This window comes from Rhea americana, unplaced genomic scaffold, assembly GCF_003343005.1.
Source record: "Rhea americana isolate MKP2758 unplaced genomic scaffold, rheAme1 scaffold_13, whole genome shotgun sequence".
NCBI lineage: Eukaryota > Metazoa > Chordata > Aves > Rheiformes > Rheidae > Rhea > Rhea americana.
Window position 1 is genome coordinate 3,265,309 of NW_028185372.1, and position 25,455 is coordinate 3,290,763.

Sequence of the window (25,455 nt, forward strand, 5' to 3'; positions counted from 1 at the left end):
AAAAAAAAAAAAAAAGATGACTAAAAAAAAAAAAAAAGATGACTCATCTCTTGAACTGGTGTAATTCTGTACTGATGCTATTGACGGCACACACTGAACTGCGTTATCCTCAGTAAAACTCCATAAATACATGAGTGTGTCTTCATCCATTTCTCTGCGTGACAGTGATAATCTACATACCAGAGCTAGGCCAGTAGAACGCATACCTGATTGAGACATAGTCTGATCATCTAGCACGTACACAAGTTCATATTTTCCTCCCACAGCTCCAGAGACTGCATAGTGAGTTCCATAATCTTCTAGGAGTTTGAAATATTCTCCCTTATCATATTCAGAAGGCAGAAAGTTTAGATCTTCAAGGAAACTATCTGTGAGACGGACATCACGACTTCGCATTTGGAATCTTCCGAGCTGAATCTTTCCTTTCACATGCAGAAAGGTTTGTTTCTGAATACACCAGTAAGAAGAAAGCAGGAGATGAGAATGCCATTTGGGTATGCATTACAGCAGGAAAATCTATTCTATTTTACTTATAAAGAAACTCTAGCACTTTTGAATATTGTATTCAATCTAGCATTTTGGAACAGGGACAAACTTGTTTAAATGAAATAGTAAGTTCTCTAAAATGTCATCTAGTATTTTAACTGGCAAGAAGCAAGAAGTTTAGCTAATTTTGSTTTTTCCAGTTTTGCAAAGCTCTCCATTTGCTAATTTCATTAAACTCTTTGTGAGCTATTTGATGACAGGGTCTTCTAAGTACACTATCTATAGGAAGTGCCTTCCTGGCTTAATTTTATAACATAGAAAAATAATTCTGTATGGCTTGCCAGATAATAGAAGCTGTTCTGGCCTACACACTGAGATCAGTTSGAGTTTTGCCTTTGTAATTAGAACAGAACTAAATTCTCTCTTTTTAGAATCACTTCTGTCATTCTCAGACTGCCTGAATGAAAGGCACTGCTCCAGTTAAAAACAAAAAGACAGAACAGCATCATAAAATGAAAATTAGTCAGGGAAGAAAAAAAAAACCCAACCTTTTGGACACTTGACCCATACATACATACTAACTTGAGGTTTCATAATCTATATARTCATAAATTATACTGCTGATGATTTTATATCATACCTATCTGCTCTATATAATACAGGACATCTTATGAAACAGTAACACTTAAGGCTATAAAAGAACACAAGCCTGCCAAACGCCATTTTTATCTGCAGTACTTATGTGGGTCCCTTCACAGTAGTGCCTAATAGGWAGTAAATAAGAGGGATTTAGCAACTGATCATCACGTCAGGTGGTACTACATAAGAGATCTTAACCCCCCCACTCAAATGTTGCCTAGGAATGGCAGGAATCTTCAGGCAGCTAAATTTCAGTGAGGAAATTTTTGTGAGTGCAAGTATTTCTGTCATCAGCACGTACAAAATCTCTTACTGTACTGATGGTCCCAGGCTGCTCCAGGCTCTGACTCGCACCTAAGCCCTGGCAGGATTTTCTGGCCAGGGATTCCTATTACACTAACATGTAGTAATGTGAGTTTACGGTGATAGACCTCTGCTGGGATTCTTACTCATTTTCTGAACTAATCTCAGAGCAAGGAGCTGAAGCCAAAACTTGCACTGCAGATCACTAGACTATTAGTGGCCTAAATACCTCCTGAGATATAGGGCCAAATCTTTTGAATCTGTAGAGATGGATGCTTTTACATCTTGCCTTCTGCCCCAAGAAACAACCCATATCAATACACTGCCAGTGTATTAGATTATTTTATTCATTATGTATGTATTCAGTATTATTTTAACTAACCAATTATAAAATTTATCTTAGTTTTTCTTTAAATCCATGCAACCTCCTGGTCTCTGAAGGTGTCCTGAAAGAAAAGGCTGACAAGAAACTGGGAAGATTGAATTACCAGAGCTAGATATATTCTGCTAAGCCTACTTCTGTACTAATAAATAAAATGGGATAGAGCATTTTCTCTCTTTCAAAGGGCAAGTGGAGAGGCATGGCTTGTATGCAYCCCCAAAATCTGCTTGCTTTGTCCAGATTGCCTACTGGGAACATTCCCATGCTTCTGTAGTTGCCTGCAGCCTGCATAGTGTTGGTTGAGAGCAGTAGAGCTGGCACAGGCGAGCATGGGCGCTAATAAGATGGATAATCAAATGCCAGTGCTAATACCCGTGCCTCTGGGATCAGGCTAGTTTATTAGCACAGTCATACCTAACTGGCTGAGGTCCGATCTTTGGGTTATTATTATATYTATTTTGCTTGTCTACGCTTACCTATGTTTAGGCCTACTCGCTGGCAATTTTTTATCCCAGGACTTGATCTAATTTTCCCACACTGCACTAGATCAGAGTTGCTCTGTAATCAAGATAAGGCCAGACATCTCTGCCCCTTCCTAATATCAAGGCCTCATTGAAGATGAGGGTGATTGCTAGTCGACAGAAACAGTAGGAGCAAAAGCTTGATTTGATTACGCTTTTAGCCACCTCTGAAGTCTTAACTCTAGTATTGCCAGTATTTCATTTTTGTGAATAAATGTCAGAAAAGCAGTAGGCCACTAGAATATTTAGAAAGATTAATATTGCTTTTTTCCTGACATTATGTAAATTTTAGTGTTTGTAAAATAACTGCATTAAACATATTAGCATGATTAAACTTACCCTTTCTGTGTTGGTTTGCAGGACAGAACTGAAAATTGAACTCCTGTTGTAGTAATACTTGAAATTTCCTTCTGCACTTCTGTCACTTGCTTCAGTAGGTTTATATTTCACAGACAGATCAGCCTTAAATTTTCTTTGTTTTTCCATGTARACTTCTCTGATCATTTCTGCCCGATCATGATAGTACTCAGCTGTGAAGGTTTTGTCTGCTTTTGTCTTAGAAAAGATGATGAAAAAAATGCATAAGTAGTTAAAAAAAGCAATAATAGAAAATCTGTGTAGCACTTTGAAGTTGTATGCTTTATCTATGTTATCAGTACAAAAATAYGTATAGAACAGTGCTAATATGAACACAGCAGATCAGCATAAAAAGTGGAAACCTGAGTCACTTTGTATGCTAGTTGGACTGTCTTTGAGCAAATAGAATAACACAAAGAGCTRTTTTTTTTTCTGAATAGCAAAGTCATTCCACAAATAGTATTAATAAAGGCTACATGGCATTTTGAACTAGAAAATTATTTTTTTCACCAAAAAAATCTCAATCTTTAGTAAACTGTTGGTTTGTTTCCTTGGAAATGTTCAKTTTTCATTGAAAAAGTTAAAAAAGCAGTTGCTTGATACTCAAAATAATTTGACTCAGCTAGAGAATATGATTCAGCTAAATTAATAATTTGATTTATCTTGGTTCTTCCAAAACCTCATGGGGGTTTTTATGTGGTTTGCTTGTGTATTCAGCCTCTCCTGAGATCCAGGCTCCCAAGGCTGGCTGCTTCTGTTAAGCTCCACTGTGGCCAGAAACTGTTATGGAAAAAATCCCTCACTGTGTGGACAGATGATGCTGTCCAAAAGAAGATGTAATCTGAGCAGGATGTCTCAACTTCAGAAGAAAACAAGAGTGCAATGCCTTAGTGGTAGCATGTCTATATTTAAAAATGTTAGGACCTTCATAAAAGAATAAAAGATACTTTTTCTTCCCCCCGGATGGAAGAAAAGCATATTTCTCTTGGTCTTTACTTTTGATTTCTCCAAGGGAAAAAACACCTCAGACTTGATGTTCTGGACATGTAATCATATTTGCCAAGCGTTGGGCACAGAGCATGGAGTCACATGTGCCTTTCTTAACATTCCTTCCCCCTGTTCCCCGCCACTTGCATCTGAGGCATCTGCAGGGCCTCTGCCCTGCTCTGGCCAGGCATCACATGCAGCATGATATCAAGATGTGAGAGAGACACTGGRAGTCAATGAAGATGCCATGCAGAGGTGTCCCCATACAGGAAGAAGAAAACTTCTCTAATGAAAAGCTTGTCTTGCTGGCCTTTCCTTGGATGACCTGCGTATGTATCCCTTGTGTGGACACAGTGTATTTTGTGTCCCAACATGAGGATTCCCAGGTCACTTGCACACTGCTCTGTTGGTTGTAATATGGCTTGATATGCCCGGTCTTACAGTGGGGGACAGCAGGAAGCCATGTGGTCCGTGTAAGGGACTATGATTTCAAAAGTATCATCTCCAATCATTTGAGTTTCTACAGTTTTTAGGTAGTCAAAMATAAAAACTTTGTTTTGTTTCCCAAAACACCCGAGCAACCAGCCTATGAAAATTGGATTTGTTCACTGCATCTCATGTTGAATATCCATAACCACAACTCAGTGGAAAAATTAGCCAGAAAGCTGGACTCTGTGAAAGCATTTGAATTTAGTTTGACAAAAGTAATAAAGAATTCCCGAAGATTTATAAATTTGAAATAATTAATGATATTTTAGAAAAATATCGTACCAACTTGCATGCAATTGCATCAGAAACGGCATTTATGGCAGAAATGTGGTTGTTGTGTTCATTTTTTTAATTTTAAATAGCTATTCTTTTCCCTAGAAGCATCTTTTAATGCCAAAAACTTAGTATTCATCAGATATAACTAAGATTAAGCCTATCCCCTTTTCCCCTCACAGTTCTATTTTAATTATTTCTGCTTTTGCAAGCTATGAAGAAAAGCCAGAAATATTCAGTTTTGGGTTTTAGCACAAATCTTTTCTTAGTGCTCTAACAAAAACAAATGGAAATACCACCCCTCTCCAACAAACACCTCATCTGGATCAGCTCAGTGGTTCAAGAGTAAACAGAAAACCGCAGTGACAATGTTTCAGTGAATGTTAAGTCTCAGCATGTAACATCAATGTAATTTGTGTGTGTCAACAGTTCCCTTACATTTAAGGAATAATAGTCTCCAGCTCATTCCTAGAATGCAAACAAGATTTATTAATAGATCTCAGCATCTGAAATGATTTAGAATTCTGATTTAGCCTACTCAGAGCAGACAATGGCTAATTCATATCGCCTATTTCAGTGTTGTTTTCTTTTGCATATTTTAGCAGAACTGAAAAAGATTCTGCGTCAAAATCAAATACAAGCAATGATCTCTGAGTCAGATTTGCTCATTTTGGGGAGGGTCTTGTTTAAACTGTCATTGTTCCATGAAGTTCCTGCTTATAGTGATAGACGATATATTTAGTAAATACAATACTTTGCTTTCTCAAACACAGCTGAAATTGTGATTTCTAAGATTATCAGCATTTGGGTGTTCAAACATTAGGAAAGTCATGGTATGAATCTCTTAGAGTCTGTCAGTTTTTCTAAATAGGACAGAGAAAATCAGCAAAGATTAAGAAATCCAAGCAGGACAAGGGTATCAGGATGTTATTGCTACCCTTTTATCAGACTTCTGTGCGTCCTTGAAAATGTAGTAAAAATTTCAAGGTACCTGGTAAAAGGTATCATGTTCCTTTCTTTAAATCTACAAAATGTAAAGTTTTTCTACATCTGTTTTTCTCTTCTATTCATATTATATACATTCTAGAAAGACACTTTTATTTACTATGCACAAGTACCACATCAAATGCAACGGAAATTATTTGGAGCAACTCAGCTTAATTGCTAATGCAAACGATAGCACAACCTCTTGCCCTCTGGACTTTATCAAAAGCTTAATGCTAAAGAGCACCTGACTCAAAATATATGTGGAGTCTTCCAAGAGGACGTCAGGGTTCAGCTTCAGCTGAACACATCCTAGCTTGCACAGAAGGACTTACATCGTAAACGAGAACACCGACGTTCCACGGCTTGCGGTAGTACGTCCGCGTGTTCCCATCACGCACTCTCTCACACAGGCCGTTGAAAAATTCATTGTCAAATGGACTGGCCATCGGCTGCATCCCTAAAACATTGATTCTACAACAGAAACACAAGAGAGACTGCACTTCAGAGAAGGAGCTGTCAGCACCCATAGCCTCTCTACAGTAGTATTATGACCAGAAAAATACATATTCTGTAAGAGAGAGAGAACATAGCTGGGGAACTGACTCTTTGATGATCAGGAGAACCATGTTCCACCACTACAGGCTGCTTCACCCCTTGTGCTCTTGTTTTCTCATCCATTTAATGGAGATAGTGATACATTTTTGTAAAGCACTTAAAGGACTATGAATGAAAAATAGACAAATATATATATATTAATTATCAAACACAGAGAACCTTTGGAATTGAAAGGAGATGGAAAACATTTCTTTTTAAACAATATATTTGTTGGGAGTCATTTCTTATAGGTTCATAATGGACATTTCAACAGCCATTTTTATGTTGTTTTCTTTTATTAATTTGTTTGCTAATAGGAACTTGAATATCAAACACATTAGACTCATCAAACCTGCAGAAGGAGCACACAGCCACTCCTCACTTTGGTCTCTTCTCTCAGGGAGTGATCTAATGGACTAACAGAATCTCCTGGGGCAGGTGAGAGGAAAATTTGGATCATAATACATCCAGAAAAGAGGGTACATCGATGTTTTTGTAGCTCTGTATGCCTGTGTACGCATGTACAAGACATACTTCTAAATCAGCTTTTCTTGTGGGAGTCCATATTATTTTTTGCCTTTCCATGTCTGTTTCATACACTGAGAGCTTTCCGGGCCACAGTATTTATGTCTGATACATGTTCATATACCTAATGGGGTATAGAAAATGGCTATCAATTCACCAAAGATGTTACCATCACAACTGCACATCTGTACAACATTTTCTCATGAGAGACTAGAGTAATAGATTATAATAGAAATAATAAAGTAGCTACTTCTAAAATCACCTAAGTACCTGGCTCACTTCCATATGCTACAAAGGCAGCATTTTGGCTCTTGTGCAATAGTATCAAAATGAAACGGAGATGTATCCTTCTCATTTAAACACAAGGTGGTGCTGTGGTATACTTTTACTTTGGTCTGTTCCAATTTGGATAGCTGCATTATTACAATTTGTAGATACATTGTGTCCTACTTTTGTTTTATTTAAAGAGCTTCATCAGAGTCTGAGAAGAAAAAAAAATGAATTTTCAATTTAGATTAATGATGAAAGCTCCTGTAAACAACACAGGTCTGGGCAAGTGAAGAATTCAGTACAGAAAAAAAGTTGCAGGCAGGCTGCTGTTGCACACTAATGCAGCCTATTGTGTAAAATAATCAAGATACATTTTCTCCCTCTTAGATATGCATGTTGGTGAAATAATTGACAACAACTAATTCTTTATGAAAGATCACTTGAAAAGATGGTTTAAATATAAAGATTATATTTATATATTAGCATTGTATGCATATACATATAATTTCAATATATGTGTTGTTAACAAAATGATTAATGATTTATTTAGTATCCATAGTCTGGATAAGTATTTTGTCATCCCAATGTGCATAAAAGAAAACCAGAGTTAGGTGTTCTTCCAAAGTCACATAGTGTTTCTGAATTCAAGTGAGAACATCATTCAAATTCCTCTTTTGGGAATGGCAGCCTACCCCAGTGTTTTCAGTTGGCTTTGGGAGAGTCCTAGACTCCTCACAAGACCCAGAACTAACATTATGTTTCTTCATTACCTACCCGTGCCCTGCAGTCCTGCCAACTTCTGACACATCAATATCATGATTACGGCATGGTGATCGTGGGTCTGATTCACAGTTATCTTCATCAGAAAAGTCTCCACAGTCATTATCTACGTTACACACAAGACGTTGCTTTATACATCGACCTAAGCAAAGAAGAAAACATTGAATGAATAAATTCTTTTTCTAAGACAGACTTTAAATACCATACTCCTTGCAGCTATTCTTTACTAAGATTTGCTTCTTAGACATATATTTTCATTATAGTCACAAGAAATTGGAATCCTACTCTCAGTAGCCTTCAGATGAAAAAAAAGAAGTATTATGAAATTGGCTTATTAGCTTACTGGGATAGCTAAGAAAACCTAAGTGACAGGAGAACTGCTGTCATTTGTAAGAAGTTTTTTCCTTTGACTGTTTTTGTACTCATCTTTGATTATTAGTTATTAAAAATTGTATTATGAGAATACAGGAAAATATTAAGTCAGCATCAACAAAGAATTATTCTGATTTGTTTAAATTGTTGCTATTGGGAGGACATGAACTATATCGAGTTGTGTTTTAAAGCAGCTTAATTCCATTGAGGTCAGATAGAGTTTCACTGCAGATTTTGCAAAGACTGTTTTTTTTCCTACATGATTTAAAGATTTGGGGTAAATTTAGCCCTAGAATAACAAAAAGACACTTACTCCTATCAGCTACCTTGCCTGTAGAGTGCCACAAAATGACTTTAAACTACTATTTAAACATATACTTTGTATTTTTCTTTCTCTACATGGACTCCATAGTATTTGAGATACAAACAATATTGACAATGGTTTGGGACTCAAAATCCACTTAGCATCTTTCCTTTTCTGCATTGATTATTTTATTACCATTAACATTTCCTTTCTTATTTTGATTTGTGATGAGTCTTGAAGATGGAATTAATTTATATGTATGGTTCTACAAACTTATACTTTTTATAGTTTTTCCCAGTTATGTTTCATAAAACATAAGGGTTCTAGGTGGTATGAGTATGCTGGAAGGAAGGAACCTCATAGTAAGTCAGCTTTTAACCATGGAACAGAAAGAGCAGGAAAGGAATTTAAACACAGATACAAATTATTATGAGAGGTGAGGGGGAATGCACCCCTTCTCAAGCATTGTTYATGCTCTGGTTTTGGCCTCATGGTTTTGCAACCCACCTCCATACACATTAGAGATTCTATTTAAACCTTACTGCTAAGGCACGGCTTCAGGAAATTGCCCCCAACAAACAAAGCACCGAAGCATCTCTCTCTCTCTTTTTGTTTATGCTTGTTGACTTCAATGGATACTGACTGAGCTTCTTCAYAGGACTAAGTAAAAAATAATTTGCTTAGTTATTGCATAACTCATTATGGTGTGAAAGCAAAACCTACCAGAATTGCATTGAAAGTCAGCCCCACAATTTGGTTCTGGTTCTTCAGGACAGACTTGGCTGGTTTTACAGCTTTGTGCATCTCTCAAAGTCTCCAAGCACGATTTTCCACCATACTGTCCGAATTTTTCAATACTTCTAGACCGAAACTTGAAAGATAAGCAACAGTATTAACATTTCTTAGAGAGAAGAAATGCCAGAACTGAGGGATTTCCAGTTGAACCTTGAACTTTGCAGAACAAAGGATCTTTGGTGAGATTTTTAGTTGAGAAGTACTTGTACAGTAACATTTAACTATTAACAATGTTTTAGCAAGCATATAGAGATGCTTATTTTTCACTATGCTATTTACAAGAAATCCAAGGAAAAAATTACATCATATTTTATATGATTTCAAGTCTATGCTTAGAAGAAGGTAATTCTAGTCCATTAATTTCACATAGATTTCACAGATTTGGATGAATATAGGTAATCTGTAAGTCTGCCTCTGGAAGTTGTTGCATTTTTATCTGTCACCAGTAGGCACTAGATACTTTTGGGGCACTAGTAATTAGCAGAGTTTTTTGGAACTTGGAATTCTTGCAACTTCATGAGGCAAAATGATGATATAATTAACAAGGAGATGTCTTTCATATTTTTGAACTTTCATAGGAAGAACTCCCCTGAGAAAGCCAAAATCTGATTCTCACAAAAACACTTTTTATTTAAAAAGGAAAAACGTATCAAAAAATAAGGTTCTTAATAGAACCATCCCCATGGCCAAAAAAAGAAGATTATTTCTATTAACAAAGCATTTTGAATGAGAATGCTTGACCAGTTTTGCAAGCTGGATACGGCCTTCCCTTATTACTACAGTTCGGGTCTCCAATGATTATGAGTTTCATCAAATCATGAATCATTTGGCGTGTATTAAAAGTTGCAATCTGATATCTTCCCAAATCCAAAAGGCAGGCAGAAGTCCCTGCGAAAGTCACTTTAAAGCAAAGACTTACAGCTATAGCTTACCCTTTGATATGTGCATGGGTCACAGGGTCCCCATTCACTCCAGCTGCTCAACTTACAATCTATCGGAGATGGAGCATTCAGTTCTCTTGTCTCCCTGTGGAAAGCTTTCTCTGAAGAGCTGTCAGACAAAACATTCCAATATAGTCCTGGGCAGTATGCTGAAATCATGCCTGAGTTTGTTTTCAAACCTTAGACCAATGTTTTAGGAGCATCTTCAAGCTGTTTCCTGATTTCACTTTCGTAGCAATACGTGGTATCTAGATTTATAATCTCTTGCATACTGGTTTAAAATTAAATTTTATTAAAAGAGTCAAAGACTTAATAAGCCAGTCCTTTCCCTTTTTTGTATCTTTGTYCATACTCATGCTCTTCTGGTGAATCATGTGGTGCAATTAATTGAGTAAAATGAAACAGTAATACATGCAGAACGTCTGTAGTTCCTTTGTAAGGCAACAGCTATGTCCTCCYTGTTAGAACTAAAGACGTAGTTGCTGATCTGGTAACACATCCCTAGTTATCAAAGCACTAAAATAGATATTCTTAATTTTTGAATTCATTAACTTTAATGGTGTTGCCCTTAAAAATAAGTTTAAATGCTTTCCTGATTTGAAAGAAAGTTCATAAATGAAGGAACTATTTGTTAATAGGCTAATGTATATAGTTGGAAAAAGCAGACAGGCATTTAGCTAACTAATTACTTGTTCAATTTGCTGAGTTGGATAAATTGCCAGTTAGGTTTTGGTTAAATGCCTAGTTTTCTAGAGTGACTCTTCATTTTGATGCCCAGCTTGAAATACCATGAAGCTCTTGTCTCTCAGTAAGTGAAAGGGCATAATTTTATAAAACATGAATTTCTTTATTTGTAATGTCTAACTTTTACAGAAACTTTACTTTAGATGCACTGGAGAATAACCAGTCCATTTTAAAAAGCAAGGACAATAGTTTACAGATGACCTATTTTCACAGGTAACAATGCTGCAAAGCAGAGGAGTGAGGGAGCATTAKGGGTCTAACCTGCCTGGTTTGCTCTCTGTAATTTATTCAGTTTTGGCCTTACATGCTGAATATTTATCAACTGCATGATAATTATTTCTGCACCCTGTAGGTCAATGCTGAGGTCTCTACAGTGGGACCTTCTCTGCAGAGCCTAGCATGTTGGTAAATCTGCAGCTCCCTAGTCTGATGTACGCACTTTTTTTTTGCAAGCAGGGCTTTGCCTTGCACTCTTTGACCCTCTTCTCTTGTAAATATATGCCAGGTGACCAAATAAATTTAACCTGATTCCATGAAACTGAGAAATCTGCAGTTTGGACAAAAAAGATACACCAGTCAGTTCAGCCTTCCATTGCCATTTATTGTATATTAAGGTTACATAACTAGTTAAGATGTTACTGAGACATTAAATCGACCTGTGTCTCTTTCCAGCCATTGAATCTTAAACAGCTCAGTGGTCACATGCTGTGCAACCCTCTATACACCCAACTCACCCCRACCGGCTCATATGCTTCAGGCATTTTGCTGTCACACTACTAGTAAACACACACAGCAGCTGCAGCTGGAAGTATCCATACCRTGCTCTCCCACTGCACTGCCTGCTGCTTCTAAACAACTCTCTTCCCAGAAGCCTCTTGATCTTAAGCTAAGCCTGGGTAGGGACATTACCTTCAACGTGTGGGATTCTAACGAGACAAGCTAGGAATGAAGAATTCTCTACCTACAATAGGGACCCTCCAAACTCTAGGCTGGCAGGGAAGTGTGAAGCTTTGCTGTATGCAAAACGCCAGGTATTGGGGTAGCTGGCCCAGGATCCAGTTCCAACCTTAAGAGAAATCCATTTTACCCAGAACTCCCTTTCACTGAACACATGCTGGACTCTGAGCACTTAAATCCATAACCCATTGACTGTTGTTAGCACATTGAAAACTTGCCTTGTTCTTATTCTTCTCATTGAACATCCTGTAACAGTCACTGTTAGAAACAGGCTAATGAATCTGCTGGCTCTTTGCTTTGACCAAATATGACTGTTATTAAATTTATCAGAATACACTTAATCTGAAACTCTTCTTCTGATTTCATATGCACACTTAGTGGCTAGCTTTCTTTCTCCAGTACTGTTGAGGCTTACAGATCCCCCAAACACTTTTTTAGGTGCATGTATTTCAGAGACTGACTAAGCATACAAATATCAAAATAACAAACGAGATCTACTAGGAAACTGATACAGATTTTTCAAGTTATACATTGACCTGAAGTTGCAGTGGAGTTGCACTTACCTTGTGTTATAATAAAGATTAGTGGGGAGGGGAATGAGGTAGGGAAAGAGAAAACCACATGTCTTAGAAACTTTTTGACCTAGAATATGTTTACACTGAAGATAGAGGCAACATGCACAAGTTGATTCAGACGATATGCCATCTGGCTATAAAAAAAAAAAGTCATCACCATGAGAACAATTAAACACTGCAGTAGGTTATCCAGAGAAGTAGTAGAATCTTCCTCACTCGAAATATTCAAGACAGCTTGATAGGACTCGGGATAACCTAATCTAAGGCTCCACTTTCAGCAGAAGATCATACCAGAAGTTTTCTAGAGGGCCCTTCCACCATAGATTTTTTCATGATTTTACAATTTAGGAAACTTGAAACATTTTTGAAGTTTGATGTGGCCCAACTGCTCCCTGGCCTCTTCAGGTACTTTTATCTATAATTAGTTCATCTCACAAATACTTCAACAATACTACAGTTTACTATAGCATCATAATAGGCAGACTGTACTTTGAAAAGCTGCTGTACAATGTTCTACTACATATTTTTGCAGCTCAGCCTGAAGGTAACCAGTAGATGTTTATTTCTTCCCTCTATTGATCTTGCAAATGGATGGAAAACAGCTTATTACTTCCTGTATCTGCAAAGATCACTGAATATATATCTACTCTATCTACTTACTGATGTAGGACTGTAAACTTTGAAGGGTAGCAAGGTCCTTTCTAACATTTTAGGGAGAAGATGGACTAGTTGTCCTTTAATATAGTAGGAGTGTAAGATATAGTTAGGCACCTAGTGGGATTTCCAAAGGCATTTCATATCTCATTCCTGTCAATTTCAATGTTTTAGGTGCCTTAGAAATGTCCTTCTGAACCTTTAAACTATTGTCTTAAAAATGCAATCAAAATCCTCATGCAAAAAGATAAAGGGTACAAGAAGAGCAGTATGTATGAAGAGAGCCTAAAGGAGCAATCAGCCACAAGCTAACACAGCYCCCCAAAAGCTCCTATAAACCATTATTTTGAGTCTTCAACAAGACAGGAAAGGCTGAATTAGGTTTTTCCAGTGTAAATGAAGGTTTTGCCAGGAACTGTCTTTCTGTAAGCCAGAGATGATGGTTATCTAAGTTGACTTTCAGATGACATAGGTTTTTACACATAAATCCAGCTGAGCAACCTCTACTTGAACATGCCTTTTGCATGAGGTACACATCCCTTTGGTCCCCCTCCAGACTGTAGCGTAAGATTCACRTGATTGGCTGCAAACCTAGCTTTGATGGTTCAGATTTTCAAAAATTCCAAGGAACATATATGGGAAGACTGTTTTACTTAATAAAAGCACTTGGTGAGTGTGGGGTGGCGGGGGGTGGGGGGGGGAGGAAGAGCTAGATTTGGGCAAAATTGACAAGCTTGTCACCTGCACATTAAGCTCAGTGAGAATGGCTTGAATTACTGAAAAGGAGGTATTAAGACTAACAATATAAATAAGACAAGAGGTGAAAGTAGCTTAGGTACCGAAGAATGTCACTGAAGGGAGTAGCTGCGAGGAATAACTTCAGAGCCAAGTGTGGAAATCAAAATACTTTCTCTACCAATTCTGATTTGGGAGTTTTGTGACTCTTAGTTAGCGATAATAGCATCATATGAAGGCATACTTTTACCAACTGTAATTGCCAGTGCTGCAATGCAGCAGCATGGACTTTGGTATGGTATGTCGTCAAGCAGTTGGCTCATGGTGCCTGCTATGGACTCTGTAATAATTATCTCCTCCAGTGGATTATTTCTAACTGAATTTATCAGATTTGTGCTATACCTGGATCTAGATGTTCAAGCAATAAGAATTTTCAAAACACCAAGGTGAAAGGGAAGCATTAAGTATTATAGTTCCGAAAGCTATTCTACCATCTCTGTTTGGGTACTTTGGACAACGTCAAAAGCCACCCACAGGCCTAGACATAGGCATGAGGCAATGCTTGGTTGTTCAGACAACATTCACACATGATCATAAGATACTATGCATACCGCAGTTTAAGTCGAGAGATCCAAGTTTATTCTTATGATGCATTTAGCTATTATGAGATTCTTGCACATTCTTACAGCATTTAGTACTTGCCATTCTCATAAGCCAGATGCAGACTAGGCAGATCTCCAGTTTCAGGCAGTGTCGCTATTCCTGTGTTTTCATGAGATATAAACAAACTAATTTATATAGCGTGTGTGCGCATGTRGGGGGTAAGCCCCCAATTCTCCTCCTAAAAATACTGTATTTGGGGTGAGGTTGGGGGAGTTATACTATCAAAGAACCAGAGATTCTTTGCTAGGCTAGGAGACTTGTACTAATATAACTACTGTCAGCAGAAAATTGAGCATCTTCAGAAAGACATCAGGCAGACTGAGATTAGATTATACTTCACCCTCAACAGGCAATAAAAGAACTGCTGCTTAACTCTAGCTTCTTGCTAGAAGATAGCTTAAATGGCATTCAGCCCTCTTTGTTGTACCCTGTACATATAAAGTAAGAAAAGTTCCATTTGACTCTTTTTGAAAGATAGGAAAGCTTCTCTGTTTTAGTTGGATATACAAATAAGCTACCAGTGGAAGTGTCTGCATTATAGATTTATGCTCTATGTTGGAGAAATGGAAACCTGCAAAAGACCAGAGACACTTACCTTCTGCTTTCCCCCAGAAGTGAGGCAGCCACTTCTGAAACGTATAGTACAGATATAAGCTGCAGAATAACACGCATGCTTCTCATTTTGCAGCTGAGTAGAGAAGTGTCGTAACTGAATTTGAAACTTCTTTATTTGTTCCTTTTGTTATTTATTACCAAGAGAACAAACAAAGCTGCACTTACAAACAACAAAAAAACCCTCAGTTACTGGCAGAACTGATTTATCGTAAGCGCTCTAAAGTCCACTTTTTCCTGTGTGCAGACTGGGAAATAGCATAAAATAATTAAGATAAAACAAATGTTTTAATTTACTAGTATCTTTTAAACACAGGGAAAAAGATTTTTCTATTCAATTRGAAAACAGTTAGCTGGCTAGTAAAAGCAGTTACTGCAGTGACTCACATAAGCACTTACGGTGCATTTGTTCCTTACAAGAACAAATTCAGCTTCTAACTTTTCTTTAAAGTCAAAACAAAAGCACCGTTTTTGCTATTTGAAAGAGCTTAAACTCTTCTAGCTTTCACTGTCAGCAAAATCTAAACCACAGGATAGCTTTTAGAAGGCATTCTTGTTTAGCAGTTTGCTATAATCCAGACTTAAGGCATCACATGTTTGACACAGTCACAAGACAGAAGTAACTCATGAATAAGCTGCTGTTTAACAGTTGAAGTATCTAGACTCAAGCTTAAAATGATCATGTAGCAAAAAAAAAAAAAAAAAATATATATATTTCACAATGCTATGAGCAGATCAAAGACTTAGTTTTTGTTCCTACTCTCACCTTTTTAAGTGGAGGAGGGCAGGCAGTGTTTCTTCTCTAACAAATCTTTAACTTGTGATAGCTTCATTGAGAGGAATGTAAAACTGATGCAGATGCAATGCTAATCTAAGGAATGCAGTTGCACTAAACTCCTGTGTTGAACAAGAGACCAGGACAATTATACAGACCCTTGCAATACTGTAGTGCTTCTTAATAGTTGTACATAGCATCACTTGAAGCGGTTAACGGCATTTGTRATTCTTTAAGAGAGGGGAGTCGAAGTGAATGGGCAATCAAACTAAGCTGGCAGACCGGCAAGCATCTCAGGGTCTTTCTGACCCAACTCAGTTCTGCAATAGTTTAAGCTAGGTTGTCAGGACAATCACTACCAAGTTAAAATGTTGCTGTTATTTTTATCTTGGCTAGCCAAAAGCATTTAGGTGCTTAGCTCAAATGCTTCTGTATTCCAGTCTTATAACTGTCAGCCTGACAATGTCTGTCTCCAGTACTAGAGCCTAGTCTAAAATTGTTTTTAATGGCTAATAATTAATCCATCTTCATTAAAGAAAAGAAATTTGTTCTGAATGAGCTAGATATTCTTCCCCCACCTTAATTTAGTTCCACCTGCATCAGTTGTCTATTCCAAGTGCTTATAAGAGGTAAGTTAGTTACATCAAATGGGAAGGAATGAAATTTTTGAAGACGTGCCTAGCTTCTACACCCTTGCAGAATGGGGTAAGAAAGCATCTTTAGGCTCAGAAGTATTGACAAACTCAAGCTGTCCATTGGCTAATGAGATGAATTACTGTAGAGTGAGTCAACCTAGGAGATCACTCAGAGATGAGATTTTCTATTTTACTGTGGGGCAGCAAGTGCTTAACAGGTCTGACCCAAGGAGTTACAGCAGCACTTAAGACCATGCTGTAAGATAGCCACAGTAAGAACAGCAAGACAGAAACTATTCTAAGCAGGGTCTGAACGCCTAGCGTCAGCTAGGCCACAAGACTGTGTTTTGCAGGACAGAATCAACAGCCACGCTTACATTCATTTGCTATGAAGAGTTGCTTCTTTTTAATGTCATTAAGTAACATTGCTTGAGATACTACAGTTTATAACAGTGTAACATCTGTAAGTTTCTGCATTTCCAGTTTGGGACAAATAATTCATAGCTTTTTTTGCATTACAGAAAGTGCAAAAGAGATTTATATACAAGACAAATTGCATGACTGGGACTAGAATTGGGTACTAAGGCGGTCTTCAAGTTGATTTTTATAACYCTCCAGTTCAGCAACTGTTTAGGCATTTAACAATACTACTTCAAGTTTATACTTAATATGAACAGAAAGACTCCCACATCAGCCATCAGCACTGGCCAAGAAAATAGCTGTTACAGTCAGTTATAAACCAACCAATTTAAAGGTCTGTTAGTAAAGAGGTTCACAAGAAAAGGCACTGCTTTCAAAGGGATGGAGAACTACCTCACATTAATGGCATAGAGGTGGTTTATCTATTCACAAAGAATCTAGGCATAGAGTGAAGCCGTGATTGTCTTTGTTTTCTAAAATACTGGTAACAAGCCACACTACATTGTGTGACAACTCAAACTGAGGCATATCAGGGACATTCACTGAAATGTAAGCAAGAAGCCTATCTGCTTGTTCCATTTGTCTGCCAAGCTACCTTAAGGCACAGAGAAAGCAAATCAAAAAAAAAGTATCTGAGTAGATTTCCCTCCTAAAAAAAAAAAAAAAAAAAAAAAAGAAAAAAAAGAAAAAGAAAAAAAAGAAAAGCTGTATTAGCACCAAGACAGTTTTTAGTGTCCATGACTACCTGGATGCTCTGCAAGATGTGCATCAGATCATCTGACTCCACAGCATAGACCTCCAGTACTATGGGACCCTAGGAGTACTGTTACGGACCAAGTTTGCTCACAGTTCCACAGCCCCATGGTTTAGTCATTTTATTACACACTTGTGGCAGAGTGCTATTTTTACCACTTGGTGAATAGGTGAGAATTGGATTTTTTCCTACCACATAATTTACCTCCTTGTGGCTCAGAGACCAAGTCATACGTCCAGTCACCAATTAGAAGTGAGTAGTGTCCACCTAACTTTACAACTGGCTGCTGTTGTGGTAACATGCAACTGACCCAGTTGTTGAGGATGTGGAATTTTAGTTACTAATTCAATTCCCTCATGTGAAGGCAGCATTTCTTTCCCAGGTACATTCAGTTCCTATATTATAGGACAGTAAGTGCTACAGAAACAGGAATTGAGATGACCATGTTTACAAGACTACTGTATGACTTAGTGTTGCTAAGCTCTTCCATGGAAGACTACTGAGACTAAAGTAAAATTACCATCAACCAATTTGAACTGGGATGTCCAGCATGAGTCCAACTTCCCACTTGCTTTGCCCTGAATCATCTTCACAGCATGTTCATATAGGGTTCATGTTTCAATCCACCTGGATGTGGATTTTAGATTACAGACATTGTTGAATGGCAGCAAGAGTGGCAGACAGCAAAATGAAACAAGTAGAAAAGTCACATTGAGAAGAGGTCCAGTTATTCCATTTGTCCTTTTCTGGTATGCCTAGTATGATGAAAAAGACTTATGTTAGGATGGTTAGAAGTAATAGTTTTATTGCTTAAACAAGCTTAGAGCTTTTAAGAGAAAAAAACTAAAGTGATGAAGACTAACGCTTAGCTCCTGTTGGAAGCTAGTATTTCAGGGGAGAGGGGAAAAAAAAGAAAAGAGAGAGAGAGAGAGACTTAGAAGTATGGAATAGGAATAAAATTGCTAGTTTGGCAGTTCATATTCTCTGGTCATTGGTTAAAAAAAAAAATACACACCTCTCAGACTTGCATTAGTCTCTAATGACAAAGGCTCTCATAACTACACTTATATTTTTACTCTTGCTTGGGATATAAACCCTGAATATTTAGGAGATAACTATATGCTGTATGTGTGCTAACAGCATGTTTGAATAGATACCTGAAGGAATTTAGTCAGTTCCTTTTGAGTTTTGCAGCACATTTATTCAGTAGCTTTCCTCAGTGAAAGAAAATCTAAACCTCTTAGGGCTTTGAAATCTAAGTCCATAGAAGAACCTAAGATCCTTATTTCCAAGAAAGAGATGTTGATTAGTTTTAATCCAGAGAGAAGCTCTGTACAAGTCTGAGTAGATGTATTCTAGAAAAGTGTTTTTAGGAACTGGGTGAGTGCTTGCAGTACTTCAAAGGGGCATTCAAGTTAAGCTAGTGTAGTTGTCTGGACAGCTCTTTGACAAAAGTTTTCTGAATCAAGTTCAAAGGCTGAGGTAGGTTGTTCTATTAGTGGAAGACTTACCTGATCTATGCAAATGGGTTGCCAAAAGGATCACCAAACAGACCAGAAGGTGGTTTTTGAGATTCCTTCTAAGAGAAAGACCATAGCCCGTTAGTACATTTTCAGATTTCACCAGGTTTATTCTACGTGGTTGTATTAGTGTTTTGAACAGGAACTAGCTTTCTGGAAAGCAAGCACTCTAGAGTGGCATCTATGTAAGCACCAAATATAGTACTCTGAGAAAAGCAGTCCGAAGCCATGTTAGCAGTTATCTATTAGTCTGATGCAAGGTATCTGTTAGGAAGGCCATGTATACTTAATGAATACTCATTTGGAGTTGAGCCAGTATAGTGASGATGAGGTCTGTTTTAGCCAAATACTAAATATCTTAAGTCAGCATTTTGGAATTGCTCCAGAGCGTCCATTCAAATGCTGTGCCCCAAACAGAGTTATGTGATTAAGCCACTTCCTCCCCTGGAGGATGCCAAATGTAGGAGCCTTTCATTTGTTGAATGAAAGCTCTATGTAGATTGCACTTAGTCTACTTTGTAGAGGCAAAAGGCATACCTTGGATGTGTTTACAATTATGTTATTTTATGGTCTGTTCTAGAAAAGGCTCACAACAGTCCTTCAGGAGTGGGCGAGTCYCCAGTAGGGCCTCCCAGCTTGGAAAACTGGTTACAAATCCAAGCCAAATGGAATCATGCTGTTAGCCTTCTTGCAAGTAATGCCCTGCTAGATTATATTAGCCTCAGATATGCACAGTATTTTGTTCTGTAGCCTCTAAAACCAAAATGGTCTGGCCCTCAAACACAGACTTCCTTATCATGAGGAAAAAATATGCTTTTTGCTACTTACAGCAGAGGTGCAGAAAACATCTGTTTTAGGTTGACTTTCAAACAGGCCATCAGCTGGCAGAGCACTCTGTCGGGGAACAGGCTTTGGAGGTTCTAGATAGAAGAGACATGCTGCTGCATTACTAAACACTTTCAAACAAGTACTCAGCTCTGTTTGTATAGCAACACTCAAGCTACTCTACTAGACATTGCTTTGAGTAGTCCAGTAATTTTATGTCCTATTTTCACTTCAGTGCATTTATGCTAGACTTCCAACACTGTGCAGATCTAGTTAGTTTGCATAGTCTAGTCAAGTAGTTTAGGCACTAGGTGTCAGTGTTTGGCCATGGAGGCTATGTTTTTAAAAAGTTAAAAGTGGAACAACCCTCGAATACTCCATTTCAGGACCAAATGATTTATTGGTTATTATCAGATAAGACTAGTGATCAGCTATCCCACTCCCTGAGCAGTTATAGAAGCAGAAGAGATTTTACCAGTCATTTTGGCAGACAGCTTGCTAGCTTCCAAGTCATCATGATCTGTACTATCTTGAGGAATGCCTACTTTACTACTAAAATAGCTGCCGAAAGCTCCAGAAGCACCTGAAAGGCTTTGCTGCTCTCCTCTCCTTGCTGGTACTGCAGGTGGCTTTGTCAGCTGGAAGTCTTTGAACATTTCCTTGACATCCTTCATCTCTCTATCACCAAGTGGATCCAGAGCAATAAAGGCATCACTCTCTTTCTTGGATAGCTCCTTCTGAGGTGCAGTTCTAGGTGGTGGCTGAGGTGGACTAGCAGTTGTTGACATGGAAGGCAATACAGATGGTGTCTGAGCAGGCAGTGTTGAAGGTGGAAATACGCTACTCTGGAAAGGATTTACAGAATTGGATGGCTGTGCCCATGAAGTAGATGGAACTTGTGCTGGCTGTGCCCACAGACCAGGGGACTGAGAGGGCGCTGGACCAAAAGATGCTGGCTGGTTCCAGCTTGACACTGCTTGAGTACCAAAGGCAAGTGGTTGAGTAAATCCTGTTGGCTGAGCAGGCATCATAGATCCAGGAAAGACTGATGCAGCCTGAGTGAAGGCAGAGGTCTGTGCACTCCATGGTGATGAAGTTACTGGCAAGCCACCTGGGAGGGAGATTGTTACACAGCACTCAGCAACCTGAGAACTCTAAGCAGAAGTGCATTGATTCCACTGTGAGTACCAGCAAGACATGTTGTATGTACTCTTGGCAGAAAACCCGTTGCTTTACACTTAAAATGAAGGCGTTTGGCAGGGAGGAGGGAAGTCTACCTTTCACTGAGCTCCATTTTAGTCCTTAATGGACCTGAGGTTGATAGACAAGTGATAAGAATATATTTAGTCCTTACAGCATCTACTGTACAATTACTGCCAGGTAAGTCTGTAAGACCACAGCAGTGTTATCCTGGCCTCACCAGTTTTGCCTGGCACATTTGAATCTCGTGCAATTGAATCAGCAAGCGGTCCTTGAAGTTTAAGCCAGGAAAACCTCAGTTCCAGCTACGGGAGCAGAGTTTAGGGTTCTACTCAGAATTTACAGTCCAGGGTAGACAAAAGCTGCATGGGTTAAGTACTGTACATGAAGTAAAGAACTAGAACCACTATGTTGGTATTAACAGATATATTAGACTGGAGCAAGTTTCACTTTGTGAACTAACCTAGACCAGCCAGTGGAGGTGCTGTGGTAGGACTTGCTTTGAAGAGGTCCAGTGGGCTAGTTGGCACAGGTCCTGGCTGTGCCACTGAAGTCAAACCAAGGCTCTCTGTAGTTGGTGCAAACAAGTCTGAACTAAACAAGTCACTTGATGCAGTCTGGAAAGAGAAAAGCTGTTGTGAGAGAGCTTGGCCAGGCACTTGCTAACAAGAYCAAAACTTTAGTCTGGAGCTACACAAGCTTTTGTGATAGCTACTGCAGAGCAGCAAACTTCAGTGTATTCTGTTAGGGCTCAAGTATGCAAGTCTCAAGCCTTACCATTCAGTCTGAGCATATATTAATGCACACAGTATTAAGCAGGCATAACCTACCATCAGCTTGTAGTTACTGTCAAACAGTAAGGCTTAAATTAGCCAAATCACTTGCTAGCATAATAACTATGACTCCCATATGAACATTTCTGCTCAATCTGCAATATTCCCTGCAGAGATAAAGCTGTAATATTTGAAGCTGCGTCAGTGTGTATGGTACATAGGAGTTGTGTCATGGCTAGTAAGCATTTTGCACTGTTTAAGTACAGAGGAAATGCAACTGACCTGGAGCTACTTCTGCTGTCTAGCCAGACAAGTCAAGATTGCCTTCAGGATGCAGATGCTGTCAAGCTACGTAGGTTTTAGTAAACTAGTACTAGCATTCCATTGTCATGGAACCACAGGTGGGCAGGCACACAGCTATCATAACAAGTTCTGGCATTAGATCAAGTATCTCTGTACATTACAGCATACTTACCAGACCTTTACAGAAGTATGGCAGCATTAAGGGAAAAAAAGGTATATATATAAATTTAGCGATCACTGCTACTACAAAGCGTTCTTAAGAGTTAGAAAATATCATGGCTGCAGAGAGGTTAGAGAAAGCATGGTGGGTGGAAGAGAAGTAGCTGTATTATGAAGCTGCTTAGCCAGTTACATAGCATGGAGAAAGGAAAGCTTCCTTCACCCAGCTTCTCTAAGAGCATGCATTTCACCATTAATTACTTGAACAATGTTCACCTTGACAGACCTCCTTCCTCTTCCTGGCTTGGTACTTTGTGGTGGTGGGCTAATTGTTATAGATTCATGCGACATGAGCTGGACATTGCTTTCAGAATCCAGCTTTACTCCATTCTGCAGAGATACTCCTTTGGAAGGCCCTTCCACAAACAGGTTTGATGGGGCTTTAAGGAAGCCATTCTGTTCTCTCTCTGGTACCCCATTTGGGGTTCTTGTTGCAGGTGGTTTACTTTGAAATGGCCACTGGCTTGTGAGTGCTTCTCGTTTGCCAGTTCTATTAGAAATCTGGTCAAACTGTTTACCAAAGTAGTCAATATCACCATTTAAAGCACCATTACCCACTGGTGTCAAGGTACTCAGACCTTCCTTCTTCTGATCAGCAGATTCTAGAGAATCAAATGAAGGCTGTGCAGATTGGTCTGGCTTTGTGAAAGGATCATCACTGAAAGGGTCTGGATTAGGTGTGGGAAAGAAGCTGAGATTGGCAGAAAAAGAAGTCTCAGGCAAGAAAGGTGGCTGTGGCTTTGTTTGTGGAAGAGAGGTTGTGATGCCATTCAAGAAGAGATCCTCTTTTGTAAAAGTCTGTTTGGTCTCAATTTCAGAGTTTAGATCCACTAACAGAATCTCTTTAGTTTCCTATTTGTTCAGAAAGAAAAATAAAGTTAGTTTTATATATGCCTTGCTTCATAGTACAAAAGTTCAAAGAAAAGTATCTGTAAATGGAGAGACATTGGTCTCTAATACTTCACTCTGACAGCAAATACTGGATTAGTATGGAAGTCACAAAAAAAGCTTCATTTTACAAGCCATACCAGACTGGCACTGCAAAACACCATCAAACCAACTCAGTTTCAGAAACTTGATGTTAAAAAAAGGCAATTTTAAGATTTAGTTTGATAAGAGATCCTTGTTTTATAGTCTAGAGACTGGAGAGTCATTAAGCACTAATTAAGCTTTTGCCTAATAAAGCAAAATGGGAGTCAAGCTCTCCCATTTGAGTTCTAGTCCTTTGTTGTATCAACCTGAACTCACGATAAGACAAAGTTACTTCATAAGTTAGCACAGTCTTGCCTTTAGAGCAAGACTAGAAAGCTATTCATGAATAGAAAAGTTAATACTGTCTCTCCACCAAGCATGTAGTAGACCAAGCATCAAGACTGAGTCACTTGGAGTGATACCTATTGCAACATTACTGATTGTGATACAGCTTTTAGTGCCAGAGTAGGCCAGTAGGATTTTTGGTGTCACACTGAGTTGTCATAAATTCATGCTTTTATGGAATAAGGCCACATCTTGATCTAGGGCCACCATCAGGCTTGCCAGGAGTCTACTTTGAAGGACTTATGTAAGGATTTAATTGCCTTTAAAACAAGCTTCAACTTTAAGGGCCTTCAGCTGAGCTTTCTGTAATAAGCCTCACAGTAGAGGCATGTGCTGCTAGTACACATTTAAGACACCTGACTATCAATAGAGAATTGTCTCTCTGCCAATTAATCTCAAGTAAGCTCTGATAGATAAGTGAAGAGTGATATTAGCTACTCTAGTTAGTAGATACTATTATAGCTCAGATACAAATACACTGATTATAGCTAGGCAAATGTCTTGATGAGATCAAGAGTCAGGACTAACAAAATGAAACAGATCTTAGCATTAGGACCATCTTTTTTTTGAGGAAATTTTAAGACAGTTAATCTAGGCTCTACTTACTGTGGGACTGCTCACATCAGGAGGCGTGGACATATCCCCAAACAAGTCCATCTGATCAACTCCCTTGAAACCAGAAATATTGAAAGGATTTGCATCTGCTCTTGCATGAGCAAGAATTAAGCATTAGGCAGGTCTACTGCCAACAAATAGTGCAYTTCCCACCTAATGTGGGGATGGTGAATTAAGAACTCCTTAATGATATCAACATAAAGCTCTACAATTTCACCTACCAGTTTCAGTTTGTCAGCTTGATCAGCAGGTAGTGCTTCATTACCATTCTGGAATAGGAGGACAGTGTCAGTGATGAGAGGAACACCAAAACTTGCCTTAAGCAAAGAACTTTCAGGCTTACAGGAACAAGTGATACAGAAAGGAAATATGGGAGATCACTGCTCTATTAATTCTACAGATCCCTTTTACTTCTATTTCCAGTGGAGTTGGACATTTAATATTGCCTCTATACAATAGCAGCATAGAGAAGTCAAAACTAGCTGTATCACAGCAGCATACATTTTCAAGTGAAGCTAAGCTGAAGTTCAACTTACCTCAGTCTTACTGACTTCTTCACTCTGGAGAGGAAAAGAGGATTTTAGCATCTACGTCAAGCAGAATATTGTGAGCCTTTTGCTTTAGATAGCTTACCATATACACAGGGTCTTCAAACTGTTGATATTAGAGCTACTAATCACTGGCCTCAAACAATCCCAGCTCTAGATATAGAAACTTCAAAGTCAAGTCTCACAAGAGCCCACAAGCCAAGTCAGAGCTGCAACAGGCTTTACTTTTATACAAGATATATTAGTTTGCAAAGTTTTACTTGCCTTTTTCTTGTCTTCCTCCTCCTTTTTCTTCATATTATATATTAGCTGGAAGAGGTCTTTAAGATCAACAACTAAAGGCTCAGCCTAGGTAGACAGAAAAAAGGTTTTAGGCCATGTACTATTCTGCAACTTGCTTCAGTAGAAGTCCAATTAGCCAAGCTTGCCTAAGTGGTGCAACAGTAAGGTTGAGATACTAAGAAAGCCAAGAGTCTAAAGGACCATATAGYGTCTGCACAGAGGAGACCATGCAGTGTCCATAGATAGTGGGGCACAACAGGCCTAGAACAGTTACCAGCTCCTCAGGAAGAGTTACTGTACCTTCTGTTAAGCCTAGCTGTTATT

The 25,455-nt window shown here is 38.5% G+C and overlaps 2 protein-coding genes across 9 annotated transcripts in view; both read right to left on the reverse strand.

Moving 5' to 3' along the window:
- C9 (complement C9) overlaps positions 1 to 15,053 on the reverse strand; it is a 20,935-nt gene extending 5,882 nt beyond the window's left edge. Inside the window, exons 1-7 of the mRNA XM_085326366.1 lie at positions 14,929 to 15,053; positions 9,997 to 10,114; positions 8,993 to 9,140; positions 7,588 to 7,735; positions 5,757 to 5,895; positions 2,671 to 2,886; positions 207 to 447 (exon numbers count right to left, since the gene is read on the reverse strand). Coding sequence (XP_085182492.1) covers positions 207 to 447; positions 2,671 to 2,886; positions 5,757 to 5,895; positions 7,588 to 7,735; positions 8,993 to 9,140; positions 9,997 to 10,114; positions 14,929 to 15,014 — 1,096 coding nt within the window. The 5' untranslated portion in view covers positions 15,015 to 15,053. The remainder of the gene's footprint in view (positions 1 to 206; positions 448 to 2,670; positions 2,887 to 5,756; positions 5,896 to 7,587; positions 7,736 to 8,992; positions 9,141 to 9,996; positions 10,115 to 14,928) is intronic.
- Positions 15,054 to 17,423: 2,370 nt separating this feature from the next.
- Positions 17,424 to 25,455, reverse strand: part of DAB2 (DAB adaptor protein 2) — a 24,376-nt gene continuing 16,344 nt past the window's right edge. For 5 of the 8 annotated variants that reach the window (XM_085326357.1, XM_085326358.1, XM_085326359.1 and 2 more), the window contains 10 exons: positions 25,114 to 25,197; positions 24,838 to 24,861; positions 24,523 to 24,570; positions 24,293 to 24,355; positions 22,586 to 23,221; positions 21,538 to 21,691; positions 20,350 to 20,985; positions 19,878 to 19,969; positions 19,041 to 19,108; positions 17,424 to 18,284 (listed from right to left, as the gene is read on the reverse strand). In XM_085326357.1, coding sequence (XP_085182483.1) covers positions 19,046 to 19,108; positions 19,878 to 19,969; positions 20,350 to 20,985; positions 21,538 to 21,691; positions 22,586 to 23,221; positions 24,293 to 24,355; positions 24,523 to 24,570; positions 24,838 to 24,861; positions 25,114 to 25,197 — 1,800 coding nt within the window. In that variant the 3' untranslated portion in view covers positions 17,424 to 18,284; positions 19,041 to 19,045. The remainder of the gene's footprint in view (positions 18,285 to 19,040; positions 19,109 to 19,877; positions 19,970 to 20,349; positions 20,986 to 21,537; positions 21,692 to 22,585; positions 23,222 to 24,292; positions 24,356 to 24,522; positions 24,571 to 24,837; positions 24,862 to 25,113; positions 25,198 to 25,455) is intronic. The other 3 variants (XM_085326363.1, XM_085326361.1, XM_085326362.1) reach the window with 3 other exon arrangements.